Genomic DNA, 26,828 nt, shown 5'->3' on the forward strand with positions numbered 1-26,828 from the left:
ATATTTGCATTGATGAGCAGTTTTCCAATGAAGTGGCAGTATAAGAAGGTTTATGTTTTAAAGTCCACAAAATAAAGAGTAAAGTTTTCAAATAAAACAGTATGGAGTACAAAGTACAATGCTGGCATAAAGAAATAACAGGTTAGAGGCAGATAAACACCTTCAGTAATTACTTGATTAACTCTAATAATTAATTGCTCAACAGGTGCTATTCATGCTCATCAAAGGTGTTGGGCACCATTAGATTACTAGGGGTCAACCCACACTTCTCCTAACTTTTTAGTTTTTAGTTTAGTTTCAACCTTGCGCCAGTTAGTTGCACTTCCGCTTCCTTCCAGCAGATGGTGCCATTGACTCACAACTAACGCTCCACTCTCGACGTCGAAGAAGAGCTGCAGCCTCTCAGCAACCAGCAGAGACGTCTCTCTCTCCTCTCTCCTCTCCTCTGCTCAGCTCTCCTCTTCTCCATCCACTGCGGAACATCGGCCTGTTTTCCTCCCGTCCCTCCTCCAGCGGCAGACACCCAGCTCGTCATGGACAACTCCGGGAAAGAGAAGGAGGCCATGCAGCTGATGGCTGAAGCCGACAAGAAGGTCAAAGCGTCCGGATCCTTCCTCGGAGGGATGTTCGGGTAAAGGATGCTCTGATTCTCTGCCTCTGTTTACCAGCTCGTCGTGGTGGTGGTGGGGAGGGGAGGGGGCTCTCTGCACACAGGGCCCATCTTCTCCACGGACAGGCCGCTTTATTATGTCTATATTAAGCCTGTGATATACAAATAACGCGCCTGACGCTCAGAAGCGAGCGGCACATGAGCCTGCATTGCACGCTTTTGTATTTTATCATCACCCTTTAATTTATTCCTTGTAAATCCCACCGGGTGCGCCTAACTTTCACTATGACATTGTGTCCTTTTTTAAACGTTTATAAACGAATCATGGAGTCGGCTTCATGCCAGAAACACTGGCTGGCACCGCAGATTGTGCATCTTGGCAAATGTAAATGTGGCACATCTCTGGATGGTGCTGATGCTGAGGATGCTGGAGGTGAGCGAGTTTGGATGAAGCGTGAGACCGAGGCAAAGATGCAGGGAGGCGGGGAGAGTAGCGCAGGCAGGCCGGTGGTGATGCGGTGTTTGCGGGGGATGGTTTTCTTTTTGGTTTTTTATTTGCTCTGTGTGTGTGTGTGTGTGTGTGTGTGTGTGTGTGTGTGTGTGTGTGTGTGTGTGTGTGTGTGTGGGAATGGGAGTGAGTTAGCTTATTTCACGCGTGTGGGAGGGGCGGATGTTTAGCCATCATTTTTGATATGATGTAACCATTGATAACAAACAGCCGGTTTGCTTGAGGCAACTTATTAACTGAGGGCTCTTTGTGTAATAAAGAAAAAAAAATAGAAAAACATGTATTCTGTGCAAAGCAGGCCTCTCCAAATTCAAACTGACCCGATGGCCTCTGAGATTAGTCTCTCCAAATCTGACTGTTTACTATCTGAATCTGATAAATTTGGGTCAGATGATTGCAGCCAGCTTCAACTCAAACAGATATGTTTGAGGTTGGTATAAGGAAACACTGTGAACATGTGCATTTACCCTAATTATCTTTAAGGTTTAGATTCTAAAATCAATTAATCTGCATGTCCTGAGTATCTGTTAGAGTCATGTCGGTTTTATAAAGTTATACATAAAGTGTATTTTCAAGTGATTTTTAGGAATTTATCGTTATTTAAGAAATAAGAAAAGAAAAATAATGCTGGCTAATATAACTTAATATAACTAACTTAAAAGAGAAATCATCTGAGTTGTTTTGAACAGGATCAATGAAAAACCTTTCTTACTACACAACGGAGACGGATAATAATTTTATTTGTTTGGGTTTTTTTGTTTTTTCAACTAATGGACTACTCTGAATATTTCAATTTTTGGTCCATTCAACTGACAGCTTGCATATTTAGAGATATAACATGGGGTTTTAGGATTTTATGATTTATGATCAGCCATTTTTTAAGGAACATCTAATTAACTAAAATCAAACATAAGATTAAGCAAGTAATATGAACCTAGAAGCCAATAAAATAGATCACACAGAACAATAAGTGGGCTGTCCAACAAAGCAGAACTGGTTATTATTAAATAACCATGAAAGAATAAGGAGGAGTAGCCACGATCAGACACTAAATCCCATATAGTCTTTTATGGTTAATACCAGAGTACCAAGTCTGGCATACAGTATCAGAAAATACAGTTATATTATAGGTCCTAAATCTTTGTTTATATATGCATATTTATAAAAGAATAGATAGATAGATAGATAGATAGATAGATAGATAGATAGATAGATAGATAGATAGATAGATAGATAGATAGATAGATAGATAGATAGATAGATAGATAGATAGATAGATAGATAGATAGATAGATAGATAGATAGTGATTGTGACACAGTGTTAATAATTTTCCTTCTAACTCTACAACAGTTGTGTCCACACCTCATTGGACTATAAACTGAGACAAAGCTCTTCTAAAAGCAAATCATCCTGATAATGCATAAAAACACTTTTTCTGGCAAATATTTTGAAGAATTATCCTAATTAACTTTCATTTTATTGACCACTAGGACATTAAAAACTGCATGTCAGAGATCAAAGTTTTCTCATCTCTCCCAAAATAAGGTTTTAAAATGTGTGTTTTTTTCTGGCACCATCTTTACTTTTAAAAAAGTTTCCCATAGTTTCTGCTTCAGGATACTTTGAGTGTCATGTACCTCTCGAATAGTGTCTCTGATTGAGTTTGATTTGTCATGTAGTAACAGTTAAACCCATCAGTCCTTTTTGAACCTAATAGTTTTTGAGTCATTAAAATGAAGAAACCATATAAAAATTTGAGCAATTTCTAGATAGTTAATGCACTAACACTTCAGACACATACAGATTGCTTCATTTCAAATTCATTTTGGTATTGTACAGTGACAAAATGTCAAAAATTACATTGCTGACAAAAAACTGAGGACTTGACACAGAGCTACTTATTTGGTGTGCTAAAACTGAGAGCTAGGTCACTCAATAAGCTATACCATGATTATTTGATGAGTTTCTCCCCTGCGTTGAAAGATGAGACGAGTTAAGCTGTGGCTGTTTTGTGACCAGAGGTAGGTTGTAGATTTGTGATGCCATATCATATCATACATCTAATTAGTGTTGATGTATAATTTAAAAGCCGCATTTATTTTCCTACAGAAAGGTGCAGATGTTGTTGCTGAACAAAGCCCCTTCTTTTTTTTCATGATTTAGAGCTACTTGCCTTTTATTTGAAATCTTTTGTGAAAGATTTTCTTCAAGACTCTTGTATAAATATTGAGGGAAGTAGCAAAGCCACGAAATGTCAAATGCTGAACAAAATCTACAGTTTTTATTTATCATTGAGCTTGAGAAGGATCCTTGTTGGGTTTTAACTTTGTCTGTTTGTTGTGGTTTGCACGCAAAGAACACCGTGCGATATCGCTTTCATTTTTGCTCCCTAACACTGTTTTCCACATTTGTTTTTGCATTTTTTTACAGAAAATAAATCATTGAGTTGTTTTTTAAGATAAAAATGTTTGCAAAATTGAGGAAATGGTCCTTATTTAAATCACATTTAACAGATTACATTTCTCATTGCAAGAGAAATACGCATCTTTTATCCATATCTAATCAGCAAATTAGCAGCCTGCCTCTCTCGTTTTTATGGTTGCTTGGTTTATTGTCCTCCTTTTTTTCTAGATGCAAACCAGTCCTCTGTCCTGTGGAGTGTGACGTAAATACTTTGTGATCTAGTTCAGGCTTCATGTAGTAAACCAGAAAGAAATATGATGCACAGATGAGCACGGTTATCGAACAGGAACGAAAAATAAAGTTTGAGTTGTGCAGCAAGTATCTGTGTGCACAGCAATACAATATGCAAGAGAAAAAGGATTTGATTTGAGACTTGAGAGTGTGTCAGCTGGAGGGGTTTCTGTCCTCTCAGCACGTATGTCCTTAAACTGGAAGAGCTGTAGTAATAACTTGTAGTGTTGAAGTAAATTTACATTAAAAAATAACATTTATGTCAGGTTCAAAAATGAGGTTGATGAAAACAGACAAAAGAAATTATACATTTTGTTTGACTTTGCTTTTTATGTGCATCCTTGTTGTGTGTTTTAGGGGGAACCATAAGGTGGAGGACGCCTGCGAAATGTACGCCAGAGCAGCCAATATGTTTAAGATGGCAAAGAACTGGAGTGGTGGGTGACACACACTTATCTACACACACACAAACACACTATCTACACACAAGTGCATGCGTCACATTCATTAGACAGTAAAAAAAAAATGCTTTACAAAAAAAAGATAAACTCCCACACAAACACCCACATGCAGACACGCACATGTATCTGAATGCTTTTACCCTCTGCATTTTAGTAACGTATGAATGATTCAACAGCCTGTAGAAAACATCATGTTACCACATACAGCAATGAGATCTTTAAACATGGACTGATCAGTGAGATTTTGTCTGCAGGAGCCACCCTGTGCTCTACATATGCCAGATGTGCCAATAATAGCTCACGCTGTGCAGAATTTAGCTGTTTGGATGTGTGTTTTGATGCAGCCTGATGTGTGTCCGTCCACACAGTCAGTCGTGAGCATGGTCGTGTAATGCAGCAGGAGTAAAAAAATGAAACCTGGATGAAGTTTTTCTCATTCAAGATGTGACACTGTGTGTGTGTGTGTGTGTGTGTGTGTGTGTGTGTGTGTGTGTGTGTGTGTGTGTGTGTGTGTGTGTGTGTGTGTGTTTTTAGCTGCTGGGAACGCGTTCTGTCAGGCCGCTCGGCTCCACATGCAGCTTCAGAACAAACTGGATTCTGCCACCAGCTTCGTCGATGCAGGAAACGCCTACAAGAAGGCCGACCCACAGGGTGAGTGCTTCTGTCACACAGACACACACATCTGGCTGAGTGACCACTACAAACTTACATTTAGGCCGTGCATTATGTCTCCTTTAAGTGTTGCACCACAGATTTACACATTTGCCTAATAACAGGACGATGGTTGGTTGCTGAGAGGAGACACAGGTCTGTTTGGGGCTGTGTCGGAAAGGTCTGCTGACATAAAACATGACTTTTGTTATGTAAGAACAACATTGTGGTGCACCGATGTTTGGCTAGAAGCTGCTTGGTTGATACGCAGATAATTGCCTTGATTTTAATCAGACCAAACTCACTCCTCTGAGATGAGCCGAGTGAGATCCAATTTTAATAGGTGCTGTTGACGTTCAGGAGATAAAACCATCCATTTATGTCAGCCCGGAGATAAAATCGGTGTGTTGTTGTTTTTTTTGTTCAAGGACTCTTATCATTTACCTCCTGATCTGGCTTTATTCAGATTTCTGTACTTCAAACCTGTCGCTTTAACAAGTGGAGAAGGGAGGAGCAACAGAAAAGGCACTAGAATTAAACTGACCATCTAAACTGTCCCCCTCTAGCCACAATTATACCCAAATTTGTCAATTTTCTTGGATTTCTTCACCCTTTATTCACAAAGTGCAACATAAGTAAAATGTTTAATGAGAAGTATCCAAATGTGCCTCAAGGTGCTTTATGTTTGTGAGGTAAAGACCCTACAGTAGGGGTGCCCAATCCCGGTCCTCAAGAGCTACCGTCCTGCAGCTTTTAGATGCATCCTTGTTCCCACACACCCGAATCAAATGAATGGCTTGTTATCAGGCCTTTGCCAAACATGATGGCATGCTGAAGAGGTAATCAAACCATTTGATTCAGCTGTGTTGGAGGCTCTCGAGGACTGGGATTGGGCAGCCCTGCCCTACAGTAATACAGAGAAAACCCTAACAATCACATGACCCCCTATGAGCAAACACTTGGTGACAGTGGGGAGGAAAAACTCCCTTTTAGATGGAAGAAAGTTCCAGTAGAAGCAGGCTTAGGCAGACGGGACTGAATATGGGTGTGTCAGAACTTTAATCTACGTTCATTATGCTGATTTTCTTAAGCTGGTTGTAGAATATGTGGTAATCAGTCTTCGTAGCGTTTGTGCTGGAAACCAACATTTGATTAGATTAGAAAAGCATTATATGAATGCCGGTGCTCTGTTGTTGTGGCCCATGCAGAAAAAACTTTCCACATCCCGTCAGAGGAGTGAGTTTGGAGTTTTAGAGAAGGTTGAAAGTGCATCATTGTAATGGAAAGACATTGCAGTGACATTACAACAAGATATGCTTGTTTTTATAATCAGTGGAAGCCATAATGGTAATTAGATTAAGATTGGATTAGCTGAGCTGCCCTAACTGTTTACTGTCCTTCTTTATCCATTTTTTCTTACTTGTTTGTGGGTTTACATGTTTAAAGCTTCTCTGAACATTGGGCAGCAAATTCTGCTGTTTAAACATAGCACAGGGTCCATTTAAACCAGCCTGGCTCCATAAAAACATTCATTCAACACTTTTTAAAGTAGTAAAAAGAAGATTTTAAAGAATTTAAAGAAACAGGAAAAACAGGAGCCTCTGAACACTGTAGCTGAAAGGGCTCTACAATGGAGCTCAATGAGGCAGGATGCATAAAATGTCTTGACAATTTAACCAAAAGAATAGTGTTTGCTGTGTTTAGGTAAAGAAAAATACATGTAAAAACTGGTTAAACAGTTACTATTTGACAGCACTGGTTCATTTCTTTGCCTCTATGTAAGATGTTCAAAGCAGGAAAATCCTGTTTCTGGTGGTTGCTGCTTCCCATTCCCCCCAAAATGCAGTAACAGTTTTATCAAATTGCAACAGTTTTAACTGAGATATTAAAGAGGTTAAAGCTGACTCCACAGATGTGCTAAATAAATGTGCTGTGTTTACACTTCCTCAGTTTCCTCAGAACAACTACAAAAAAGTGTAAAGCTACACGGTGAAAGGGGAAGCCTCTGCATCACTGCATTTCTCCGACTGGTTCGGGCCCAGGGGTGGGATTGTTGGAAGATTAAAATGGGTCCCTGGTTTGCTCTAGGAAAATTAATATCTGGGTTGTGTTGTGACAGACTTCCTGCTTCCTGGTGATGAGCTTAATAAAATACAGCGGGTTATCAGGTTAACAGTCACATAGGGAGGAAACTGAAATTGGAGATTATTAATTTGACTTCGGGGCTTCAGCACACTTTCCATTTTCTTTGTATTTATAAAAGCCCTCCTTACCCTCTCATCTGTCTCTTTCCAGAGGCTATCAACTGTTTAAATCAGGCCATTGACATCTACACTGACATGGTAAGACCTCTGCCAGCCATTAAATCTCACTCTCTGACAATGATCTCAGTCTTTCCTTTGATTAATGTCCTGTACTGCCTCTTCTATCTATGTGTGTGTGTGTGCTGACTACAGGGTCGGTTTACCATTGCAGCCAAACATCACATCACTATAGCAGAGATTTATGAGTCAGAGCTGGTGGACATTGAGAAGGTAAAGTGGGGAGTAAAAGGACTTCCTCCCTTTCTTTGGGATGAAAAGATTTTGGATCTATGTGCGACGCTCTGAATGTCCTCGTCTGTGTGTGTGTTTTCAGGCCATTGCCCACTACGAGCAGGCAGCAGACTACTACAAGGGAGAAGAATCTAACAGGTAAATGAGCTGTTTAGCTAAAAGCTAAATAACTATATAGTACATACATAATGCTAAAACCGACATTTATTTATAGAGTCAGGTTTGTTTATTATTTTTGCAATCAAGCAGTGGGGCAATTTAAAAAACAGATATAAGAGCAAAACATTTACGATTATTGGATGTTGCTGAGCTGTGACTCAGCATTGAAAATGGCCACTAGAGATTTGTCTCACATCTTTCAATCTTAGACACATTTTTCATGAACTCAAGTCAATTTTAAACATATTTGAGAAACTAAACAATGCACAAAATATTTTTTTTGTTTTAAGTAAAATCAAGATGTGATTTAAAGCTGATGTGATCACAGTAAATGATCGAGGGAGTACACAGAAACAGCAGAAAGTCTCTGTGTGGGATTACACAAATCTTCTGACTTGGTAGATCACAATTACTGGAATTTTTGACATAATAATGGGTTAAAAACAACACATTACCATTTGCAGGTTGATAAATTAGAATATTAATAAAAAAAACTGTTCTAATAAACAATTATTTCTATTACTAAAAGTAGAAAGACCATTTTTTTCAGGTTACTCAAATGGACTCAGGCGCAGACCAGGAATCCTTTGCAAAGCAGTGATTTTATTTACAGTAAACACCAACTGCAAATATGTACAACTTGCAGGGGTTGGGGGGGCGCGGGGACCAGGGCTCCAGGGTCCGTGGGAAAGGGAGAGATCCACACACACGCCACACTGTTCGGAATTCCACTCCACTCTCTTCTGTAGGCACTCGCGCTTCTAAGCACTTTGCCACTCAAACGCTCTCAGGTCCCTTGGGTTTACAGGGACGGGTCCAGGAAGATCTATTCACACAAAGGACTCGGTTAGAAACAGACTAAGATAAATACACAGGTTCAGATCAGAAATTGCCAGCCAGACTAACATAGAATACTCAACAACCCAGTGACAATCTTAAATAGTGCGTAGGATTGCAGGAGATGAGCAGCAGGTGTTGTGATTGGAGACAGGTGCGTGGGCCAGAGGCAGGAGCCTGTGATGAGCTCACCGCAGATAGAGGAGAGAGAGCGAAAGACAGAGCGCATAAAACAACAAAAAAACATGTTGCCTAACACAGAGCCAGCCAGGGAGACACGGGGACCATGACAGTTTCTGTCTTCTCTACCCCTGTTTGTTGTCTCCTGGAGGTGCTCTCTCTTAAACTAACTGTGGATGTTAATGCTATCTTTATACATTTTTTTGCAGACCTATTGTGTTCAACTACTAAATTTACCCCATATTCATCAGCATACTTATGAGACTAGTATATGTCATGGTCCTGGGTCGGTGACCCAGCGCTTTTAGTTTGTTATCATTTTCTAGATGCTGATTGTTTAGGTTCTGTGTTATATTTGGTCTGCCTCTGTGTCTGCGTCTATATCTGTCTGTCTATGGTGTCACCCCATCTGTTTGTGAATCTGTCTGTTTAGTTCAATGTCTTGTCTGGTTCCATGTGTCTGAGTTTCCTGTTTTATTGTGAAGGTCCGTGTCGTATGTGAGTGTGATCAGTTTACGTTTCCCCTGTCCCATCAGCCCAGATTCCTCCCAGCTGTGTTGCCCTCCTGTCTGTCATCCCCTGATTACTGGTGTGTGTATTTAAGCCCTGTGTGTTTTCCTGCCTGTTACTCGGTGTCCTGCTCGTCTCGCTGCCTCTCATCTCTTTTTGTATCTTCTCAGGTTTGTCATTTAGCTTTCCCAGTTCAGGTCTTTAGTTTTGTCTTCCCTCTTGCCTGTTTTGCCTTCTCACCACTGTGTAAATAAATCATCACCAGCGTTATCATCTACTGCCTGCGTTTTGGGTCCTTTTTCCCTTCAATACCACACGGCTCGTCTCAGCAGCCGTGACAGTATATCATTTTGTGAAAACTTGGAAGGAACCAACCAGATTATGATTACAGACAACTGAACAAAGGACAAAGGAAAACATAAGAGTTTACACAGAGGGTTAATCTGGAAGTGGGGTTGCTGATTTTATTGCTTATTTGGTATTTTTGTGTTATGGACTCTCTTATTTCTTTTGATTTGGGGAAAGTTGTGTTTCTTGGAGTTTGATGGATCACTCTTTAGTCTGATTAGTGAGAAAAAACAGAACCTGATCTGTAATTAAAATATAAGCAGTGGTTCTAGCCCTTGTAGGGGAAAATGTATAACTATACATGTATAAATGTGACTGTGATATTGTTGACACTGGTGGAGTGTTTCATGATAAAGCTGCCACTCGTACAATATGATGAAGTGGTCATTGAGTGATGCTCACTCAGCCAAGCCTGATGGTCTTTACAGCTGGATAATACGCTTTGTATACAGTGTGTGGGTAAAAAACTGTCAGTCATCTGTAGGAAGATTCAGTATGAAAGAAACAGCAGATGTTAAAGTAAAATTTCTTGTTTGTGTCTTTTCAGCTCAGCTAACAAATGTCTTCTGAAGGTCGGACACTACAGCGCTCAGCTGGAACAGTACCAGAAAGCGATTGAAATCTATGAGCAGGTAACAACTGATTGTTATACCCATTTTGCTTTTATAAATGCAATAATGTTAAGTTTTTATTGTATTTGAAAAGAACCCTTTTTTATAATGTTTCATCCCATTTCAAAATTTATTGGTTTATAAGTGACCAAAAATGTAAAAATGTATCAAGTTAAAGAGAGGGTTTTAAAAACTGGTCGTTTATGACATTTGCCCACTTCGGTTAATGTTTGTGCCTCCATGTGTGTTTTAGGTTGCAATGAGCACCATGGACAATCCCCTACTCAAGTACAACGCAAAAGAGTATTTCTTTAAGGCATCGCTCTGTCATTTCATTGTGGATGAGCTCAATGCCAAGGTAACACAACAAACAACAACTATAGCCAGCCACTGAGTCCGCACAGACACATGCACACTGAATCTGATGTATTTGTGGGTCGGGTTTCATGCTTAATTGTTCATTGCAGAAATCAGTTTACACGTACCGTTAACACTAACGCCTGTGTGTTTCAGTTGGCCATCGAGAAGTATGAAGAGATGTTTCCAGCCTTCTCAGACTCCAGAGAGCTCAAACTGTTAAAGGTAAATTACCTTTTCTTGTTTTTTTCAACGTAACTTTCTAAGTTTGCATAAATATTTTATTAAAGGTTTTAACGGTTTATAAAATCTGTTACGCTGAAACAATAATTTTATGAAAAATAATATAAACACTCTTTACAACAAGCAGGCAGTGATTTATGAAAGAAATTCCTGGAAAATTTAAATGTAATTTGTGTTTTTAACCTCTGCAAAGGTTTAGACTAAACTTTTCACCGAAAGTGAGGAGCTGTTTATTAGTGGATGCATTGAAATGTTTTCAAATGTTTGTTGTATATTTTTGTAGCTCTCCATCTTTGACTTACGTGATTAAATAACAATTGCATTGACTTAGTGCACCATCTTGTGGTTCAAACTGGCATTACACAAAGGTACAGCCCAGCCTTACCCCAACTTCAGTTGATATGTCTTCAGATATTGCACCTTTAGTTAAGTTTAGACACTGAAATCAAACATGTAGATTTCTTTCAATAGTATTTAATGTAAATAGTCATAAGAACATTATGATGTAAAGGAAAGCCCACAGAATATGATCATTAAAACACTGCTGCTACTAATCAGAGCTTAATTGTGCCATTTGTGTGTTTTTTCCCATGAACATTTTTGCCTATTCGCCACTCCTCTGTGCAACAGAAACTGCTAGAAGCCCACGAGGAGCAGAACAGCGAGGCGTTCACGGAGGCCGTGAAGGAGTTTGATTCTGTGTCTCGCCTGGACCAGTGGCTGACCACGATGTTGCTACGCATCAAGAAAACCATCCAGGGGGACGCTGGGGACCTGAAATAGACACACTTAGAAGGGGGAGAGAACAAAGGGGGGGAATAGGGAAAGGGGCCATTGAAGAGAGAAGGAAGATGAGAGTGGAGGGGATTAAATGATGGGACAAGAGACAGGCATGTATCTTAATGGATGTGCAAAAGTAGAATAAAGTAAAGGCAGAAAGATGAAAGAGGGTGGGAGGTGAAGGAGTTTACAGTTGTACATATCAGTCTGCATGTGACCTGCCCCCCAATGAGCTAAGCATCACCTTTAAATCACCTTAAGATCACCCTGTGTCTCCCGGTCCTGCAGTATTGCTCTCGTAACACTGGACAGAATTGTACTTAAAAAGTAAGAGTGGAAAGAAAACGTGTGTGTGTGTGTGTGTGTGTGTGTGTGTGTGTGTGTGAAAGAGTGAGTGTGTGTGTGTGAAAGAGTGAGTGTGTGTGTGAGAAAGAGTGAGTGAGTGTGTGTGTGAGAAAGAGTGAGTGTGTGTGTGTGTGAGAAAGAGTGAGTGTGTGTGTGTGTGTGAGAAAGAGAGAGTGTGTGTGTGTGAGAAAGAGTGAGTGTGTGTGTGTGAGAAAGAGTGAGTGTGTGTGTGTGAGAAAGAGTGTGTGTCCACACCAGAAAGGTAAATGAAACTGTCTGATGGGAAAGTTTGCAGCTTACATGAGATTTAAGGAAATATGTTATTAAAAAAAAATATTGAGAAATATTATTTATGAGATTTCTGATATTTATTGTCAATACTGAACATATGTATTGTTTATTAAGGTGCTCAGTGTTATGATTTGTCTTACTATTTTAGGTATTAGCCCCTCAGCTCTCTCTCCTTCTCCTTTCTCCTTTACTTCTTCTCTTCCTCCTCCTCTTTCTCACTGTCCTCTCCGCATCCCCACACCCTGTCAAATCAGAGAAATCACCCATTGTGATTGGTTGGCTCTTTGTGTTCAGGCCAGTGGTGGTTCGGCACAGTAAGCCACCAGTGGTGACTCCTGTCACTGCCTTGTTTTGTGCATGTCTACTGTCATGTTGTTGTAAGTGTTTTCCGTGTTGTGCTAATGTGTGAAGAACATACATGTAGCCTCGTATCATTTGTGTGAAATCGGTAAATATGTACTTCAGAGACCGAGTTGAATAAAAACATCAGCGCTCCAAGTATCTGGGTGTTTATTTAGAATATGGAAACAGACCACAGGCTAGAAGATGAGAACACTGAGAAAGTAGAATATCTCATGAAAAGAAATATAAATAAAGGAAAATAAATACACTACATTCACTTTAATAACATAACGTAGACGCATTCCTAAATAGAACTGGTGTCTCTGTGGTAGTTATTGCTGCAGTTACAGATTTTGGAAGCTAGGATCTGAAATGGATTTTAGTCATAGGTGAGAGTGAGTCAATCAGGTTTTTCCCAAAGGCAGGTGGATACACCAAGATGAATTCTACAACACTCAACACAGCTCAACAAGGAATGGTGAGGAGGTTCATATTTAGCTTTTGTGTTCAGAGAATATTTGTTTCATGTATATATACAGAACAGGAAAAGGAACTGCCATAGAAGACCAAGCTTTTACATGTGATGTGCTGTTGACTGATAGAGGAAATGCCTGAAGCCAAGAAGTGGCTTGAAAAGGCCTGCTTAAAGCACAGCACAGAAATTCTGATCATGGCAGCAGAAGAAGAGGCCATAAGTACTGCTTCCAAAGAGGCATGAGTCTACCATACATGACAGGACCCAAGTTGCAAACTGTGCAAAGTGTGCCCTGCAGACTATCAAACACATGTTGCCAGACTGTAAGATGCAAACTGAGACCGCATGCACTGAGAGGCACAACCAAGTGGTGAGGAACATCTGTGCCTTTGTGACTATGGGAGACACCACCACAGGTGACTGACAACAACAGAGGTAAAGTCCTGTGGGACTTTGAGTTCCAGACAGCAAGCAGCTCTGTATTTATTCATCCACTCACCTAGTCAGCAGGACACTGCATCAGACCTTGTGTCTCAGCTGTACTCTGCTGACCATCCTGCACATTTCTTTTGATTGCCTGATAACCTTGAATGACATAATGACAGATGCCATCTGGTATTGGTGTTTTAAAGTTAAAATGGTTAAAACCCTTCCTTAATAGTAGATCATTATTTTTGGTTTAACAAACTTTATTTGTTTTTTTATTTCAAAATTTAGGAGGAATAGACTTTTTATTCTGATTTAATTCAGGAACTTACATATCAATGGTTCCTATCTAGCCCTGCGACAGACTAGCGACCTGTCCAGGGTGTACCCCGCCTCTCGCCCTATGACAGCTGGGATGGGCTCCAGCGCCCCCCGCGACCCTGAAAAGGATAAGCGGAAGCAAATGGATGGATGGATGGATGGATGGTTCCTATCTATTCGAAACTGGTTGAGAAACATATTTTCACACTACATGTAACGCCAATATGGAATAATAGATATGCTCTCGTTAAATGAAAATGTGTATACACAGAGGATGTGTTTTCCAACGGTGTTTTTTAAAATGAATTATTTTTTCCGACAAGTTATTTATGTTTAAATGTTCAGATGTATCTCATGTTATTTTTTAACATGTATTAATGCTATGGTGTGTGCTTTTCATAGACTTTGTCTGTTTAATCAAGTTCCGAAAGAGGGGGACGGGGTAGGAGGGGTAAAGGAAACTGTCATCGATTTTCGTCATTACTCGTCGACGACATTACCCACAATTCAGTTGGTGGACCCGTTCTGAGTTTCCGGTATGGTGCATGTCGCCTTTTCCCTCGCAGCGCTTGTTCTGTAGTTGGATTTTTGTTTTGTTTGAATCTTAAGCTACAAAACACCACAACTGGATAAGAATCACTTATAGCATTTCACTGAAGGAGGAGATACAACGAAGCCGCCAAGATGCCGCGAATTATTATTAAAGGAGGCGTCTGGCGCAACACTGAGGTACGTGTTTACATGGCTAGCTTGGTTAGCATGATGCTAACCTCCGAAAGCAAACCTGTGGTCTCGAGTTAGCATAAAGCTAGCTACTCACTTAACAAATTTATCTACATCACCATTATTGTAATACTGCTTAATTCCATTTTGTATTGTACTGATGTTTAAATAAAGATTTTGGAGAAAAAAAAAAAAACTTAACAAATTTATCCCGTGTGACATTTTAAGTTCATTTAAATTATCACCAGCTGTGTTTAATACTTTATTTCGTGCTTGTGTTGAGTTGCATGAACGCAGCTTTTTAATTTGCACTTAAACATATATGTTTACAGTTAGCGAATATTTGGCAGTCTAGATGGCCAAAATAATAAACCACAAGACTTCATAAAAGTTTATAAGTGAGCAAAAGATAGGGGATAATATAATTGTAGTTCAGCACTGGGATGAAAATTAATCAGCCCGCTGCGGATTGAGGATAAAAGATTTTGACATGTTTAGTCTTTATAAATCATTTGTCATTCAGTACATCCATTTAATTTATGGACGTCTGTTCCTTTTTAAAAAATTTTTATTCAGGATGAGATCCTCAAGGCAGCTGTAATGAAATATGGGAAAAACCAGTGGTCCCGTATCGCCTCCCTGCTGCACCGAAAGTCTGCCAAACAGTGTAAAGCCCGATGGTGAGTTTTTAGTCAGAGATGTGTGATGTGTCAAAAACATGAGATTAATTAAACGTCTATATACATTGATGGTTGTTTGTTCTGTCTGTGATTTTCTTTTTTTAGCTTTCAAATCTCTCTTTATGAAGAGTGAAATAAAGACCTTCTCCTCTGGCTTTGTTTCTGTCTGTAGGTACGAGTGGTTGGACCCCAGTATCAAGAAAACAGAATGGTCCAGAGAAGAGGAGGAGAAGCTGCTTCACTTGGCCAAGCTGATGCCCACCCAGTGGAGGACCATTGCTCCTATCATAGGAAGGACTGCTGCTCAGTGTCTGGAACACTACGAATACCTGCTGTATGTTTATCTCTAAGGACACATTTATTCACTATGATTTGTAATTCTGTGGCTTTTCACCTTGTATGTTCAGGAGCATTCATTGTTGCTAATCACTGTCGATTTGTAATTGAGATGTATTTTGTGTTTTATTCAGGGACAAAGCAGCTCAAAGAGACAATGAGGAGGAAGTGGGAGATGACCCCAGAAAGTTGAAACCAGGAGAAATTGATCCCAATCCTGAAACAAAACCTGCCAGACCTGACCCTGTGGATATGGATGAAGGTACAAAAACACACTGTCAGATGCTGTCAGATTTATTTGAGCCAACAAAAGAATGTATCCTGATGTTAAGTATGGATTTGCTTCCTAGTTATCTTGTACATTTTTATATTTAATTATTTAAAAAATTTCCTTTCTACTTTGTACTTTCAGTTGAGTCATGTGAGAGTTTAAAAATAAGTTTAATCATAACACAGTCACATGTGGTAACTAACCAATGTGTTGTGTGTCTGTCTCTCTTCATCGGTCTCTAGATGAGTTGGAGATGCTTTCAGAGGCCAGGGCTCGTTTGGCCAACACTCAGGGCAAGAAAGCCAAGAGGAAGGCCAGAGAGAAACAGCTGGAGGAAGCCAGGTTCAGCTAATAATGTTTTTACAATTGCTCTAAGACAAGCTGTCTTAGAGGTCCATAACTGGACCTCTTACAGAGCAGTTGACATGTAATAATAAAATGATCATATTTGACTATTTTTTCCTGATGTCATACTGTAGACGGCTGGCTGCTCTGCAGAAACGCAGAGAGCTGAGAGCAGCAGGAATCGATGTTCAGAAGAAGAGAAAGAAGAAGAGAGGAGTAGACTATAATGCTGAAATCCCTTTTGAAAAGAAACCTGCACCGGTAACCACAGCTTTATGTGTTGTATCCTTAAAAATAACCCACAACATCAGCAGTGAGATTAACTTAATCTTACAGTACTAATTGTTGTCTTTTGTTTACTTTAAGGGTTTCTATGACACCAGCATGGAGCAGTATGATGCTCAGGAGCCTAATTTCAAGAGGCTCAGACAGCAGCATTTGGATGGAGAATTACGCAAGTTAGTATAACTTTAAACTTCTGGTGCTTTTCTGTATGCTAACAAGTTCCTTGTTTATGTCACTTGAATATTTTCCTTGGTTCTTGGCTTCTCCCAGCGAAGGCGTGAGATTGTCACGCTAATGTTATATAATATAAATAATAAGGATCAAAATGTGTTCGACATTTTTTTTTGTCTTCATCCATTCATAAGCCCTATTGTGTTTTTTTTTTTGTTTTTTTTTTTTTTTTTTTTTTTATAGTGAGACTGAAGAGAGGGAGAGGAAGAAAGATAAACAGAAGATAAAGAAGAAGAAGGAGAGTGACTTGCCGTCTGCCATCCTGCAGACCAGCAGAGTGGCTGAGTTTACCAAAAAACGTTCCAAACTAGTGTTACTCGCACCACAGGTAACCACTTGTTACCACATATCTCTCTCTCTCTCTCAAATCTCTGTACCTTGTGTCAGAAATACACTCTGGACAGGAATTTAAATGTGTTTTTTCCTACTGAACAACATGCCGTCCATCTTCTCTCTCTGGCAGAGTGCCTATTCCAGGAGTGGGATGACCTTCCTCACCTGCTGAGGTGTTAATTATTTTACGCATATTCTTGGATTTTATTCTATACCTTTTTTTTTTTCTTTTTCTTTTTTTTTTTCAATTTCTATTGTAATAAAAACTTTTCAGTAAGCCAGTGTCAGATTCATGGTTTATTGATTTTTACAGACCCAAGGTAGTTTTCTTATAATACATTAAACTCTACTGTTTGCTGCACTTGATAAAAATTTACCCCAGGCAGCCTGTGCCTCAATTTTATTCTGCAACCTAGACGTCCACATTACTCACACTCTCACATAACACACACACATATATAGGGCCTTGGGGGTGGGCACATTTTACAGCATCCAGAGGATGGTCGGTGTATTCCAACCCACCTCTGGCGTTGGTGCCCTACCCTCAATTTTAAATGCATTTAGACACTAAGGGTTTTCGGGAGGAGCCGTGCTGCTCTCTGGCAGGAAGCACGAACATGCCCTCCTGTGTTTTAAATGCACTTAAGAACAGCACACAGCAACACTACATCTGCCCGGGCGTAGGGAGGTTTGGGGTCTTCACTCACCCCGGTTCTGTTAGCCGCTGGGGCTGGGACGAGGTGCTGGCCGTCAGATTGGAGTCTGGGATGCGGGGCCTCCCTGCTACTGCAGATAAGGAGGTGGTCCGCTTGCCTCCACCCCAGAGAGAAGGGTTACATCTCCTGGGTTTAGGTGCGGCTTGTCCGTCTCGGGGCGGGGGTACCTAGGCCTGGGATATAGAGTATGTTTGGGGAGTGTGACTGTCTGTGCAGTCTCTATTTGTGTCTGTCTACACGTTGGGTGAGTGCCGAGTATTTGGTTGTGTATATGGGGTGGGAATGCACGTTTGTGTCCGCAGGCGCTTGTTCGTCTGTGTCTATATGTCAGGTTGAGTCTTAGACTCAATCTCTCTGGGTACATCTCAGGTCCTCCAAAGTACGGAGGCCTATCTCCCCCCACCACACTCCCTGCCTGTGGCTGATGCCCTCAGATGTTGGTGTGTTGGTGGTCCTTGTCGACTGGGGCTGGGCGCTCATGTATGTACCAGCTCACTCCTGGTGGCCGATGGGCGGGGCCTGGCCCCTTCCAGGGGATGGAGTGCCCTCAGGCCTCTGGGCCTGAAGCTCTGTCCTCTCTGGCACAGCTGGCTGCCGGCAGAGCCTGCGGGCACGCCACTGCAACCCCCTCTGGCCTCTGCTCCGTAGCTGCTGGGTAACCTCCCGTTTGGGGCTCTACTCAGCTCTTCCCAGGAGGGTGGCACAGTTCCCCCCCCTTTTGGTGGTCCTCAGGTCCTTGTCTCCTGGGGTCTCTGGATATCTGGGGCCTGGACCTCCTCCATACCTGCTTCATGCCCTGGGGGACGGGGCTATGGCTCCACACACTCCCTAGCAGATTGTTACATGGAGAAACCTTTGGAATACAAGCATGCTGATCCACACAGGTATGCACAGACTACACCTTTCTTGGCTGCTGCCTCAAAACACATTGTGCGCTGTCTATCTTGCGTGCTGCACAATATCATTTAATAATTGGTATCTACTGTTATCTAGTTTATTGTGATGGTGCTGTTTTTATTATGCTCTTTTTTTGCTTTCTCTTCTGTTTTTTTTTTTCCTCCATACAGGTGATCCAGAAGTTTTGTTTTTCTTTCCCCTTCTCCCCACTGGTTCTTTCTCCCTGTCCTATCCCCAGTCATGTCTGTCCCGAAGATAAAATACATAATTATAATAAAGATCAAATGGACCAATATGGCAAGGCCATGATGATCCACTTGGCATCTTTCTTGGCCTTAAGACAACAATTCTGATGGCTATAGATCCAAACGGGACAAAAAATAAAAATTTACCCAGGCAAATACCCAGTGATACTAAGTTATGTTGAAAAGAAACTTTATTGGTCACTAAAACAGAAACACAAAGGACCACTGAGCATGCTGAAAACTCAGCCTGTGACATCTTAACAACATGAGCACATGGAGGGCTTATTTGTAGGATTTGCTGCGGGAAATTAAAAGGTTCAACACTCTTGGCAGCGGTCAGTTCGACGTCGATGTCTCTGTGATGAGTTTGCTCAGTATTTCTGAGCACTGTTGAGCAGCGACTCCCTCTCCATCAGCAGCTCTCAATATCTCTGCTGAAGTTCTTTCTCTCTCTCCATCTGCCTCTCCACGTCCTCCCGCAGAGCCTGAAACACAAGTTGAACACTTGTAAACACCAGTGAGATGTGTTAACTAGCTTTTTTTAATAACCTCAGTTACACCGCTGCTTTTAAACTGGATAATTTTAACCCCACCTTTTATTTGGGTGGGCGTGTAGTGCTGCAAGTGGTCTGTGATTTAATTTCTAACATTCAAAGTGTTAAAGTTACTAACTTTGTGTGACCAATGGAACAAAAGCAGTTGAGTGTTTCTTCAGTTGAGTGAAGGTCTGGAGCTCTGTGGCTGCCTGCTCCACCTGGTGGACACATTATGAATAACATGATTGTTATAGAAACTATGACACTGACTTGCACACTGTTTCAGGCGCCATAATAATTTACAGCCTGTGACAACACAGCCTGTCAGTCCAATGAAAATGTGTTCAGTACCTGTTCCCAGAGTTCGCTGTGCTGCTTCAGGAGACCCAGCGCTCTGGACTGAAATCCTCCAAGCAGGATTTTCAGTTTCTTCTCCAGTTTAGCTGCTCTCCTGGCCTCTGCTGTCATGTGACCACGGTTCACCTATAGGGTCCACAAATACAGAGATGTCAGTGTTTAGACCAGAGCTCAAAAAGATGAAAGAGTCAAGTTTGAGAGCTTTTGTGTGCATTCTCACATCTAGCTTTTCTCCAGGCTTTCAATACAGTCTTTCTTTGATGCCAGGTTTGCTCTGGTGTACCTGTTCTGAGTAGGCAGATAATATGAACAGTTTCAGACAAAAATTTAATTGGTACCAATATTGTGAGATCACAAGTACAGTTTTCCCCACATGCCATAAAGAAGTGTATGTAATGCATATTGTTAAAGGTGGCACACAGCAAGCCTACTCTGCTTTAGATGCATCCTCACTGCTGTATATTCGTCCTTTGGTTTAGGTGAGGGTGTTACTTTAGTAGAGCTTAGACTGCTCAAGTATAGCATGAAAAAAAAATTGTTATTACCCCAATTTGCTGAAACGCATATTATTCCAGTGGGGAGGTGGGCGGTGAAAAACAGAAGATACAGAATCACACAAGGCCCAGACTAGTGTTTTAGATCACAGTGAACTTACACACCTCAGGAAACTCACTTCAAAACACTTAAGCTTCGGGGAGAATGATCGAGAGTCAACACCTCAGCTGTGTGCCATCAAAGGCAGACTGGGTGTGTAATAACTAGTTGGGTTAGACTGCACTGCACTACACTCCATCCATGTGTATTTCTACACACTAGAAGCTTCTAATTTAGAAATATGACAAATATACTGACCAAAAGGTGGTAACAAATCTCTACACCTGTTTATGCTTCTCTGACTTCTCATTTTTGGTCCATGGGTGCTCACCTGTCCGTAGCATTCCTCCCACACCTGGCTGTAAGCCTCCATGCTGAGGTCACCGTGGCCCATACCTCCCTTCACCACCTCCATTTCTGCTGCCAGGACTAACTTTGCCTGTTTGTTGACACACAGGTAAACAGAATTACTGAGTGTAAACAGTGTAAGGGACTTTTTTTAAAGCAGAGACATCAGTGCTGCCGGGTTACCTGTTCCATCTCCTCTGTGCTAATTGGCTTGTAGGAGGTTTTTTTCCAGGTAAGCAATATGTGACGCGTTGTTAGACGTAGACGTGGGGCTTCGGATTTTGCCGCGCTGCAGCTGATTGGCAGCATTGGCTGAAGGGTGATGCAAGCAGTCAAAATGCAGCATGGTGATCATTTCCTGTTTGATGAGCTCTTCGGCCTGCTGGAGGTCAGAGAGTGGCTCCATGGAGGCGGGACGGAGAACAGACTCGTTTACCTGCAGACACGGAGGATCATAAGCACAACTGGATCCATTTAATGCCAGCTAAAGTAGACGAAATTAGTTTTTTCTTTGATTTCTGAAAGATTTGGTGATTACATTCAAATACACATTTTCCTGCATTTTATTTAAATTATTTTAATGTTGTAATTTTACCTCAGTAGGTCTGGGGAGACTCCTCTGAACAGGAGTGTGCCGCAATTTCAACTCCTTCTCTCTTTCAGCGTCTCGTTGAGCCTGGAAAATGGCATAATGTAAACCTGTTGGATATATCTTATTCAAACTGTGTGTGTGTGTGTGTGTGTGTGTGTGTGTGTGTGTGTGTGTGTGTGTGTGTGTGTGTGTGTGTGTGTGCGCGCGTACACGCACCTGCTTGCGTGCTTCTACATCTGCAGAGTCTTCTATGAATCCCGTCTCAGCCTCGGTTTCTTCCTCAGCGTTTTCAGGAAGAACGATCTCAAAGTCGTTCTTAGGAACAGGAAGTGACATCAGACCTTGTCGCAGGTGCTGCAAGCTTTCCCTTTGCTGTGAAGAGAAGAACAGCAGGTAATTCATTCTGTGGTGTGTTGTTTGTTTCTTAACACACAAACTGTGCATCTGCTGCCAAAACATAAAACTAATTGTTTAAAGTTGTGATTTTTTTCATTGTATTTAATTTTTATTCAAGACACAAAAACAGAAAACTTGGAACTTTTCTGCAACATTCAGGATTTGTGGCACGTTACACAGATTCTTAACCGATCATTACAAATCTGTTTGTTGTGCATTCACATATGTATTAGTGTTTTTTATTTTACCGTGTGTTTAGCATATGCAGGGTCAGCCAGTTGTTCCTCTGTGTTAATATTCAGTTTGTCTCTCAGTGGTGTACGGCCGGGAGTTAAACCTGGAGTCCCTCCCACACGTGGAGTCATCGCACCTCCGACTTGAGGTGTCATGCCATCTGACCCCTGACCTGGACCAGGAGTTCTGTTGTAGTTGAAATACACAAAATTATTGGAATTAGTAAACTGTATAGGAACAAGTATAGAAACAAGTCTAGGAAATCCTTTCTCTTTGGTGAAAATGGTTGAGTTGTGACATGGAATAGTGCACCACACATTCAACAAATGCAGCTCAACAAATCTGACACAGCATTTGAGGCTTGAGTACTAAATGGTAACACATGTCTCTTTAAGATTCTTTGTTCACACTGTTTACAAAATGTAAAAGGATAATAGCATCTGGTTTTTTGTTAGAGCCTTGACAAAGACCACTTTTGTGTTTATTACATCTTAACTTGATGCAGAGAGTAAATTTAAAAAAAGAATTCAGAACTCTATTTACGTGACAGAGAGTAAACCTTATGCTATGTGACGGATTAAAGGTTTCTTACCTGAATGGTGTACTGAGAACAGTGTTGGGCGTTTGTATCTGTTGGCGCTGAGGCGTCACTCCACTGAAATCGCTCTCATGCAGCGGGGTGTTGAGGCCTCCCTTCAGAGGGGTGTCGATGTTAGTCAGAGCCATCAGGTTCTGAGCTTCCTGAAAATACAGACACACAGATGGTAAAAATTAATTTATAGATAAATACTAAAAAACAAAAAGTAGCACCGAACCGCCATCTTAAATAGTGCTCAGGATTGCAGGAGATGAGCAGCAGGTGTTGTGATTGGAGACAGGTGCGTGGGCCAGAGGCAGGAGCCTGTGATGAGCTCACCGCAGATAGAGGAGAGAGAGCGAAAGACAGAGAGCATAAAACAAAAAAAACAAAAAAACAACACTGAGCAGTGCTGATTTTCTAACACTGAAATATTTCTAACATTTTGAGTTATTTTCCAGTGTTAGAAAATCAGCACTGCTCAATGTTAGCCATTGTTAATCTTCAAAACTGACTAGGTTACTTTTAAACATATAACACTGTCAAAAGTGTTAATTTAACACTCAACAGTGTTGTATTTAACACTCAGAGGTGTGGACCCATATAGACACTCTCCAGTGTTAAATTAACACTGGAGATTTTGCTGTGTAAATGTAGCCTCGTATCATTTGTGTGAAATTGGTAAATATGTACTTCAGAGACCGAGTTGAATAAAAACATCAGCGCTCCAAGTATCTGGGTGTTTATTTAGAATATGGAAACAGACCACAGGCCAGAAGATGAGAACACTGAGAAAGAAGAATACCTCATGAAAATAAATATAAATAAAGGAAAATATTCCATGTCCCTATTGCCAGTCTTGGCAGCCGGGGGTCAGTCCGCCAGGGCCTCCGCTCCTGGCCGCCACCCGTGTCGGGTGCACCCGACCCCTATGGCGCCTCCTGCGGGTGGTGGGCCTGCGGGAGGATGGGCCCATGTCTCCTCTTCGGGCTGTGCCCGGCCGGGCCCCATGGACTAAGGCCCGGCCACCAGACGCTCGCCCTCGGGCACCCTCCCCGGGCCTGGCTCCAGGGCGGGGCCCCGGTAACCCTATCCCGGGCAGGGTAAACTGTTCCCTCGGTGTCCTTTTCATAAGGGTCTTATGAATCGCTCTTTGTCTGGTCCCTCACCCAGGGCCAATTTGCCATGGGAGACCCTACCAGGGAGGCAAAAGCCCCCAGACAACATAGCCCCTGGGATCCCTGTGACACACAGTGGGGAAGGAGCCTGAGTTAGTGCGTGAGGTTGAGAGCCGGGGGCGAGGTCACTGAGGCAGTTAAACAACTCCTTGGTGGCAGAGCCCCTGGTGTTGATGAGGTCCGCCCCGAGTTCCTGAAGGCTCTGGACGTTGTAGGGCTGTCCTGGTTGACACGCCTCTGCAATGTTGCGTGGAGATCAGGGGCAGTACCTGTGGACTGGCAGACCGGGGTGGTGGTCCCCATCTTTAAGAAAGGGGACCGGAGGGTGTGTTCCAACTACAGGGGGATCACACTCCTCAGCCTCCCTGGGAAAGTCTATGCCAGGGTGCTGGAAAGGAGAGTTCGTCCGTTAGTCGAACCTCGGATACAGGAGGAACAATGCGGTTTTCGTCCTGGTCGCGGAACACTGGACCAGCTCTTTATCCTCTCCAGGATACTTGAGGGTGCATGGGAGTTTCCCCAACCAGTCTACATGTGTTTTGTGGACTTGGAGAAGGCATTCGACCGTGTCCCTCGGGGTGTCCTGTGGGAGGTGTTGCGGGAATATGGGGTGTCTGGCCCATTGCTACGGGCCATTCGATCCCTATACAACCGTTGCAAGAGCTTGGTTCGCATTGCCAGCAATAAGTCGGACTCGTTCCCGGTGGGTGATGGGCTCCGCCAGGGCTGCCCTTTGTCTCCGGTTCTGTTCATAATTTTTATGGACAGGATTTCTAGGCGCAGCCAAGTGGCGGAGGGCTTTCGCTTTGGTGGCCTCAGAATCTCATCTCTGATTTTTGCTGATGATGTGGTTCTGTTGGCTTCATCGGGTGAGGGCCTCCAGCTCGCACTGGAACGGTTCAGCACCTCCAAATCTGAGGCCATGGTTCTCAGCCGGAAAAGGGTGGAGTGCCAACTCCGGGTCGGGGATGAGTTCCTGCCCCAAGTGGAGGAGTTCAAGTATCTCGGGGTCTTGTTCGCGAGTGATGGGAGAAGGGAGCCGGAGATCGACAGACGGATTGGGGCTGCAGCTGCAGTAATGCGGACGCTGCACCGGTCCGTCGTGGTGAAGAGGGAGCTGAGTGTAAAAGCGAAGCTCTCAATTTACCGGTCGATCTACGTCCCTACCCTCACCTATGGCCACGAGCTGTGGGTAGTGACCGAAAGAACGAGATTGCGGATACAAGCAGCAGAAATGAGCTTCCTCCGAAGGGTGGCTGGCCTCTCCCTTAGAGATAGGGTGAGAAGTTCGGCCATCCGGGAGGGGCTCAGAGTAGAGCAGCTGCTGCTCCACATCGAAAGGAGCCAGCTGAGGTGGTTCGGGCATCTGACAAGGATGCCCCCTGGGCGCCTCCTGGGTGAGGTGTTCCAGGCATGTCCCACCGGAATGAGGCCCCGGGGCAGACCCAGGACACGCTGGAGAGATTATATCTCTCGGCTGGCCTGGGAACGCCTTGGTGTTCCCCCGGATAAGCTGGAGGAGGTGGCTGGGGAGAGGGAGGTCTGGGCCTCTTTGCTTAGGCTGCTGTCCCCGCGACCCGGCCCCGGACAAAGCGGATGAAGATGGATGGATGGATAAAGGAAAATAAATACACTACATTCACTTTAATAACATAACGTAGACGCATTCCTAAATAGAACTGGTGTCTCTGTGGTAGTTATTGCTGCAGTTACAGATTTTGGAAGCTAGGATCTGAAATGGATTTTAGTCATAGGTGAGAGTGAGTCAATCAGGTTTCTCCCAAAGGCAGGTGGATACACCAAGATGAATTCTGCAACACTCAACACAGCTCAGCAAGGAATGGTGAGGAGGTTCATATTTAGCTTTTGTGTTCAGAGAATATTTGTTTCATGTATATATACAGAACAGGAAAAGGAACTGCCATAGAAGACCAAGCTTTTACATGTGATGTGCTGTTGACTGATAGAGGAAATGCCTGAAGCCAAGAAGTGGCTTGAAAAGGCCTGCTTAAAGGACAGCACAGAAATTCTGATCATGGCAGCAGAAGAATAGAATAGAATAGAATAGAATTCAACTTTATTGTCATTGCACATGCACAGGTACAGGGCAACGAAATGCAGTTTGCATCCATCCAGAAGTGCTTCAGTGATATAGATATATTACAATATATATTAGCAATAGTATAGATATGTAAGTATATTACAGAAATGGGTCTATTATGGTATGTTATAATATACACGGTATGAAGTATGTTGTGAATATTCTATAACTATAAGTATGTACAGGCTCTAGTGAGTACAAGCTATGTACAGGCTATGAACAGGATATAAATATGAAAAACTATACAGAATATGTTATAAATAACTTTACAGAAATCTGAGATATACAGTTATACAGAAATGGGAACTATGCAAGTTGTAAACAGTTGTAGGATTAAAAATTATCGAATGTACAGAATGATTATTTACACAGAGCTATACAGTAGTGCAGTTAAGATAAGTGAGGGTGTAGATAGTTTCTACAGAGGCTATATAAAGTGCTAGTGGTTGTGAGTGGTGGTTCAGTCCATGTTATTATTGTGTGTTTGAGGGTAAGAAGAGGCCATAAGTACTGCTTCCAAAGAAGCATGACAGGACACAAGTTGCAGACTGTGCAAAGTGTGCCCTGCAGACTATCAAACACATGTTGCCAGACTGTAAGATGCAAACTGAGACCGCATGCACTGAGAGGCACAACCAAGTGGTGAGGAACATCTGTGCCTTTGTGACTATGGGAGACACCACCACAGGTGACTGACAACAACAGAGGTAAAGTCCTGTGGGACTTTGAGTTCCAGACAGCAAGCAGCTCTGTATTTATTCATCCACTCACCTAGTCAGCAGGACACTGCATCAGACCTTGTGTCTCAGCTGTACTCTGCTGACCATCCTGCACATTTCTTTTGATTGCCTGATAACCTTGAATGACATAATGACAGATGCCATCTGGTGTTGGTGTTTTAAAGTTAAAATGGTTAAAACCCTTCCTTAATAGTAGATCATTATTTTTGGTTTAACAAACTTTATTTGTTTTTTTATTTCAAAATTTAGGAGGAATAGACTTTTTATTCTGATTTAATTCAGGAACTTACATATCAATGGTTCCTATCTATTCGAAACTGGTTGAGAAACATATTTTCACGCTACATGTAACACCAATATGGAATAATAGATATGCTCTCATTATATGAAAATGTGTATACACAGAGG

General features: G+C 42.1%; 2 protein-coding genes and 1 pseudogene across 3 annotated transcripts; 2 read left to right on the forward strand and 1 right to left on the reverse strand.

The window, feature by feature from the left end:
* Nucleotides 1-385: 385 nt before the first annotated feature.
* Nucleotides 386-12,639, forward strand: napba (N-ethylmaleimide-sensitive factor attachment protein, beta a). Its single transcript, XM_026190851.2, has 10 exons — nucleotides 386-631; nucleotides 4,171-4,250; nucleotides 4,809-4,925; nucleotides 7,221-7,267; nucleotides 7,382-7,459; nucleotides 7,563-7,618; nucleotides 10,062-10,146; nucleotides 10,379-10,483; nucleotides 10,639-10,707; nucleotides 11,356-12,639. Exons 1-10 carry the CDS (start codon nucleotides 534-536, stop codon nucleotides 11,506-11,508), a joined length of 888 nt encoding a protein of 295 aa, XP_026046636.1. The 5' UTR covers nucleotides 386-533; the 3' UTR covers nucleotides 11,509-12,639.
* Nucleotides 12,640-14,194: 1,555 nt separating this feature from the next.
* On the forward strand, nucleotides 14,195-17,186 carry LOC113034907 (cell division cycle 5-like protein). The gene is made up of 9 exons (XM_026190063.2): nucleotides 14,195-14,434; nucleotides 15,005-15,108; nucleotides 15,281-15,442; nucleotides 15,579-15,706; nucleotides 15,958-16,057; nucleotides 16,195-16,321; nucleotides 16,427-16,518; nucleotides 16,760-16,904; nucleotides 17,040-17,186. The coding sequence occupies exons 1-9, from the start codon at nucleotides 14,390-14,392 to the stop codon at nucleotides 17,079-17,081; spliced, it is 945 nt and encodes a 314-aa protein (XP_026045848.2). The 5' UTR covers nucleotides 14,195-14,389; the 3' UTR covers nucleotides 17,082-17,186.
* A 1,926-nt stretch (nucleotides 17,187-19,112) lies between these two features.
* On the reverse strand, nucleotides 19,113-22,618 carry LOC113035501 (cell division cycle 5-like protein; annotated as a pseudogene). Its single transcript, XR_013901102.1, has 10 exons — nucleotides 22,417-22,618; nucleotides 21,839-22,010; nucleotides 21,411-21,566; nucleotides 21,198-21,278; nucleotides 20,786-21,038; nucleotides 20,586-20,693; nucleotides 19,881-19,948; nucleotides 19,655-19,786; nucleotides 19,440-19,521; nucleotides 19,113-19,252 (listed from the first exon to the last, which is right to left on the reverse strand). The product of XR_013901102.1 is annotated as a cell division cycle 5-like protein (transcript).
* Between the last annotated feature and the right edge of the window lie 4,210 nt (nucleotides 22,619-26,828).

Source organism: Astatotilapia calliptera, chromosome 13 (assembly GCF_964374335.1).
Source record: "Astatotilapia calliptera chromosome 13, fAstCal68.1, whole genome shotgun sequence".
Classification (NCBI taxonomy): domain Eukaryota; kingdom Metazoa; phylum Chordata; class Actinopteri; order Cichliformes; family Cichlidae; genus Astatotilapia; species Astatotilapia calliptera.

Excerpts from the sequence above, each read along its gene's own strand:
- LOC113034907 (XM_026190063.2), top strand. The coding sequence starts at position 14,390 with ATGCCGCGAATTATTATTAAAGGAGGCGTCTGGCGCAACACTGAG. Across the intron at positions 16,058-16,194 it reads AAACAGCTGGAGGAAGCCAG|ACGGCTGGCTGCTCTGCAGA; the intron begins GTTCAGCTAATA and ends GTCATACTGTAG. Across the intron at positions 16,322-16,426 it reads TTGAAAAGAAACCTGCACCG|GGTTTCTATGACACCAGCAT; the intron begins GTAACCACAGCT and ends GTTTACTTTAAG.
- napba (XM_026190851.2), top strand. The coding sequence starts at position 534 with ATGGACAACTCCGGGAAAGAGAAGGAGGCCATGCAGCTGATGGCTGAA. Across the intron at positions 4,251-4,808 it reads GATGGCAAAGAACTGGAGTG|CTGCTGGGAACGCGTTCTGT; the intron begins GTGGGTGACACA and ends GTGTGTTTTTAG. Across the intron at positions 7,619-10,061 it reads AAGGGAGAAGAATCTAACAG|CTCAGCTAACAAATGTCTTC; the intron begins GTAAATGAGCTG and ends GTGTCTTTTCAG.